The sequence below is a fragment of the Lipotes vexillifer genome, unplaced genomic scaffold (genome assembly GCF_000442215.2).
Source record: "Lipotes vexillifer unplaced genomic scaffold, Lipotes_vexillifer_v1.1 scaffold591, whole genome shotgun sequence".
Classification (NCBI taxonomy): Eukaryota; Metazoa; Chordata; class Mammalia; order Artiodactyla; family Lipotidae; genus Lipotes; species Lipotes vexillifer.
The window spans coordinates 5,168,843-5,174,471 of record NW_006791954.1 but is presented as its reverse complement, the minus strand read 5'-3'; the positions used below and the strand labels follow the sequence as shown (position 1 = coordinate 5,174,471).

The following is a 5,629-nucleotide window of genomic DNA, read 5'->3' as shown; positions in this document are numbered from 1 at the left end:
TTGTTCTAATGCTATGGATACCTCATTGGAAAAGCTTGGCAAGCACTGCCTTATTCCTTTCTCACACCTGCCTCCAGATACTTTCCTTAGATAGTTTCAACGCATTTGTCTGGACCTCTCAGCTTGCATTTTTTCAGCCTTCTTTCTAAATGATATCTTCTTTCAGAATCTTCCGCGTTCTCAAACTAATTATCAAAGCCTCTATCTTTAAATTTCCTCTACAGTCCTTTAAAATTTTTTTAATTTTATTTATTTATTTATTTATTTATTTGCAGTATGCGGGCCTCTCACCGTCGCGGCCTCTCCCGTTGCGGAGCACAGGCTCCGGACGCGCAGGCTCAGCGGCCATGGCTCACGGGCCCAGCCGCTCCGCGGCACGTGGAATCCTCCCGGACCGGGGCACGAACCCGCGTCCCCTGCATCGGCAGGCGGACCCTCAACCACTGCACCACCAGGGAAGCCCCTATTTTAAAAATTAGTTTTTATTGGAGTGTAGTTGATATACAGTGTTGTGTTTCTGCTCTACATCAAAGTGACTCTCATACATATACATAGACATATATGTTATACATACACATATATCCACTCTTTTTTTTACATTCTTTTCCCATTACAGTCCTTTTAAGTGATAGGCAGGTAACATTATACAAACAGCTGTCCATCCTTCTTGGCCATGGCCCAAGTCAATCCTTATCCAGCTCAAGTCTTCAAGGCTTGGGGTGCTAAATCATTGAAGGATTCTTCTCTCAAAGCAGATGGAAAGGGAGTCTACTGCTGCCCCTTCATGCAACTTGTTCCTTGATTCAATCTTAGTCCCTCCCTGGAAATGCCAGGTGTGTCAGGAGATGAGTCTCATTATGGTTTTACCAGATCACGTGACACAAAAGAATGTCATTAGATGGACTAACTCCCAATTAACAAGGGCAGATACTTGGGCTAGACCGTGTGGCCTCTTTGAAGGTCTACCGCAGGACTCTGATTTCAGGGGTGTGTAGCCTGAAGAGGAGTCCTGACTTAACAAGAAGCCAAGTAAAACCATTTATGGGACAAGGGACTCTTCTGAGGAGGGCCAATAACAGATTGAAGGGAAGGGCATTTGCAAAGCAGTGAAAAAGTAAAAAGAAAAAAGACATTACATACTGTGTCCACACCCTCTGGGGATGGGGTATAAATGCTCCCCAGACGCAGGAGACTCCAAAGCTCCTTGGAGAACTTGGACTCTGTCTTCAGCCAGTCACCTCACTCCCTCCATCACCATGCCTTACAGCTGCTCCCTGCCCAGCCTGAGCTGCAGCTCCAGCTGCTTCTCCTGGCCCTGCGTGCCCCCCAGCTGCCACGGCTCCACCCTGCCCTGGTCCTGCAACATCCCCGTCAATGTGGGCAACAGCGGCTGCTTCTGTGAGGGCTCCTTCAATGGCAATGAGAAGGAGACCATGCAGTTCCTGAACGGCCGGCTGGCCAGCTACCTGGAGAAGGTGCGCCAGCTGGAGCGGGACAACGCAGAGCTGGAGAGCCGCATCCAGGAGCGGAGCCAGCAACAAGATCCCCTTGTGTGCCCCGACTACCAGTCCCGCTTCCGGACCATCGAGGAGCTCCAGCAGAAGGTGAGGGGCCTTGTTGTCATCTCTAAGCAGGGGAAGTTTGCTAGGATTCTCAATCTGTGGGAGAGAACTGTGTTTCTTGCATCTATGCCATCGTGATTCTTTCTTCCTCCTTTTATCTTCAAAATGGCTTTTGAAGCATTTTTAAAGAAGTCTATGGTTTCATATTTATTTTCAATCCTCACTTAGCAACCTCTCATTCCCCAGATCCTTTGCACCAAGGCAGAGAACACTAGGCTGGTAGTGCAGATTGACAATGCCAAGCTGGCCGCAGATGGCTTCAGGACCAAGTGAGTTTTGTTCAGAATTTACACGGGTCCGCTTCTTTTGTTCAATCTCTAGTGAAAGAAAAGGGATTTCCATAGCTTACTGAACAGCAGTTCAATCCATCAGTCGTGAAGGATTCTGCAGAGGATTGGGGGGAACCAAGAAAGAAGCCACAAAAGTGGATGAGGACTCAAATCAATTTTTGAATCAATATTGGGTCTTGACTGAGCCTCCAGAACCCTCTGCCTCTTGCGTCTACTCATTGCCGAAAGAGGGGAGAAGAGGTGAATGGGTTTATCCAAGATCATTCTTGTCAGTCTTCAAGGTCTACCAGTTACTGCTCTGACCCTGTCCTTGTGCAGGTATGAGATGGAGCTGGGCTTGCGGCAGCTGGTGGAGTCGGACATAAATGGCCTGCGTAGGATCCTGGATGAGCTGACCCTGTGCAAGTCCGACCTGGAGGCCCAGGTGGAGTCCTTGAAGGAGGAGCTGCTCTGCCTCAAGAGCAACCACGAGGAGGTGAGACCAGAAATGAGAAATGAAGAAACCTGACTCAGCTTCAGGCTGAGGGTGGCTTTAGCGATTTGGGGTGGCAGAATCAGGAATAAGAATCTTTTAAATTTCCTTCAAAAACACCAAAACTTCAGGATAAAAGAAAACATTGAGAGATGAAACCTATCCATGTTCCCAGATAAGCTGTCTTTCACTCAGAACTGGTGCCTCACTTGAGTTTCCCAGGGCACCTCCATGGGCTTGTGATTGGTTACTGAGTTGTAGGAGGAGTCCCAGCATTGCTTGTGATTGGTTACTGAGTTGTGGGAGGAGTCCCAGCATTGCTCTGATCATGCCATGCAAAGCCATTTCTCTTTCCCCTCAAAGCCAAAATATCAATCCTGGTGAACTAGAGTCTCCACTTTTTCAAAGTCTTGATGACGAATGATCTGGGGTTCCTTCTCTCTCCTGGGAGGGGCCATGACAAGATCTTACTTGATGGCAAAAATGCTGTGATATACAATCTGAAATTATACAGCCAATTCTTTTTCTTATGAGGTCATCTGCAGCCAGTCTGCAAACTGGGAAAGTTGGGCATTCATCCATCCTTGAGTGGCCCCCAAGCAAATCCTTGGGAATTTTTTTTTTTTTTTGCGGTATGCCGGCCTCTCACTGTTGTGGCCTCTCCCGTTGCGGAGCAACAGGCTCTGGACACGCAGGCTCAGCGGCCATGGCTCACGGGCCCAGCCTCTCCGCGGCACGTGGGATCTTCCCGGACCAGGGCACGAACCCGTGTCCCCTGCATCGGCAGGCGGACTCCCAACAACTGCGCCACCAGGGAAGCCCGGGAATTTTTTTTGAATACAAGTGCCATGACACCGTCATGGTGGGAAGGAGCTGAACACATGGAACGCAGACCACTTTGCCTTCTGTTGTCATAGCCGCTCCACTAAAAGTGTCTTTTCTGAGGAAATAGACAAACAGGACTTTGACAAGCAGTGCCATTTCTTTGGGTCCACTTTTTATTGAGGATAGTCACTCTTGCATTTTCTACATCCACAGGAAGCCAACTCCCTGCGGAGACAGCTTGGAGACCGCCTTAACGTGGAGGTGGACGCCGTCCCCACCGTGGACCTGAACAAAGTGCTCAACGAGACTAGGTCTCAGTACGAGGCCCTAGTGGAGAGCAACCGCAGGGACGTGCAGGAATGGTTCACCAGGCAGGTGGGCTTCTCAGCACGTGGCCGCTCAGACCCTTCGGCCCCTCAGGGCCCTTCGGACAGGGTCTGATCCTGCCTTCTCCCCTTTGGTGTTTCAGACCGAGGAGCTGAACGGGCAGGTGGTGTCCAGCTTGGAGCAGCTGCAGTCCTACCAGGCGGAGATCACTGAGCTGAGACGCACGGTCCATGCCCTGGAGGTGGAGCTGCAGGCCCAGCACAACCTGGTGGGTATCGTTCAGACTCCTGGTGAGAAGGGGAGGTTGGGGAGTCAGAGGCACTGGGCTGGCCTTTGGGCCATCCTCTCCTTAACTCTTGGAGCTTGTGACTTCTTTGGATCCTGTGGAGAAGCCCTTTCTGGAGCAGCTCTGTGACTTTCCTTACCTTCCACACGACAGAGAGACTCTCTGGAGAACACCCTGACGGAGATGGAGGCCCGCTACAGCGCCCAGCTGGCCCAGGTGCAGTGCCTGATCAGCAACGTGGAGTCCCAGCTGGCGGAGATCAGGAGGGACCTGGAGCGGCAGAACCAGGAGTACCGGGTGCTGCTGGATGTCCGGGCCCGGCTGGAGTGTGAGATCAACACGTACCGGGGGCTGCTGGAGAGCGAGGACTGCAAGTGAGTACTCAGCTGCCGGTGTTTGGTGAAGCTATGCACATATAGGCATACTTCTCAGTTGGACTCCAGGCAAAGATTGCATACCTTGGAGAGGAAATGATGCCTTCACACCAGACATACTCAAACGGAACTGAGAAAACAATGTGGCTGTCATTAAAACATAAAGTGGCAGGAACTGTGTGATGTACAAACTGAAATTGCACAGTCAGCTCTTTGCATTCTACTCTGATGACACTGATATGTGATCAGTGATATTTCTTACATCTTAACAATACCGTAATGTGTAGAAGTTACATTCCCACATGCTACCTTATCTGCCCTGTTACCATCAGGCAGGCAGGATCAGTATTCTCCTCATTCTATAGGTGGAGGGACTGGGGCCTGGAGAAGGTAAGTGACTTATCTAAGGTCACCAGCTAGGAATGGATGTTGCTGGGAGCTGAGACTGGAGTTTCTGAGGCTCTGTCCAGCATTTTTGACATGATATGACAAGGGAAACCATTAGCATTTATAGTGAGCTTTGCAGCAGGTGAGCCTGTGACCTTCTCTGTTACAGGTCAGGCCAAGTGCCAGAGAGCAGTCCACTCTTGGGGTCTCTCTGGTGTATATTACAAGCCGCCCTCAATTCGCTTTCCATATCATTCTTTTTCTCCAGGCTGCCCTGCAACCCCTGCGCCACGACCAATGCATGTGGCAAGACCATCATGCCCTGCGACTCCAGTGCCTGCACCCCCTGCGCTCCTGCTGGCCGCTTCTCGCCCTGTGTCCCCTGCCCCCACTGCGGGCCCTGCAACTCCTACATGTGCTAGAGTCCAGTGGTTGCCAGAGGAGCAAGGAGGCAGGGCCCAGTGTTCCAGAGCTTTGACCTGGCCCTGGTTCATTCCACCAAATGGGCCAGAAAACACAATTGCATGGCTGGAGCTGCCCCAGGGAGGTGGTCAAGAAACTCACCCAACCTACTCCAGATAATTCCCTGCCTACCCTTTCCTTCGTTGGAGACCGTTTCTTCTTAGCTAGCCCAGAGAACCCTCCCACGTGCCAGCAGCCTTCCCTTGTAACCTCCTAATAAACTTGATTTCCTTGGCAAAGCAGATGCCTTTCTCAGTAGTATTCATTTGTCTCACCATGACCATCACTTGAGCACTTTATAAAAGGGCCACTTGAAAGCAGAGCCCTATAATAGCCTCACTCTTGGATATGAGAGCCTGGCAGGCAGATGGCTGGCCTGGCATCCTGACCCCACAGGTGAGGCAGGGAGGCAGGAGAGAGGGTAGGGCAGCTGCGGGGTTGCTCCATCTCCCTTTGGCCATTCCTGGATCTTCTCTCTCACCCCTCTTGACCAGGACATCTCCTAGAGCCGATTTTATCCAAATCTAAAGTGACGAGGCATGAGCTGGGGTCTAGAAAGAGGCTCTGGAAAGCTCATCTTTTCT

General features: G+C 50.9%; 1 protein-coding gene across 1 annotated transcript; it reads left to right on the top strand.

Annotated features, from left to right (window-relative positions):
• Positions 1 to 1,203: 1,203 nt before the first annotated feature.
• Positions 1,204 to 5,285, top strand: LOC103087122 (keratin, type I cuticular Ha1-like). The gene is made up of 7 exons (XM_007465214.1): positions 1,204 to 1,604; positions 1,809 to 1,891; positions 2,231 to 2,387; positions 3,423 to 3,584; positions 3,679 to 3,804; positions 3,976 to 4,196; positions 4,852 to 5,285. The coding sequence occupies exons 1-7, from the start codon at positions 1,257 to 1,259 to the stop codon at positions 5,003 to 5,005; spliced, it is 1,251 nt and encodes a 416-aa protein (XP_007465276.1). The 5' UTR covers positions 1,204 to 1,256; the 3' UTR covers positions 5,006 to 5,285.
• Positions 5,286 to 5,629: the final 344 nt, after the last annotated feature.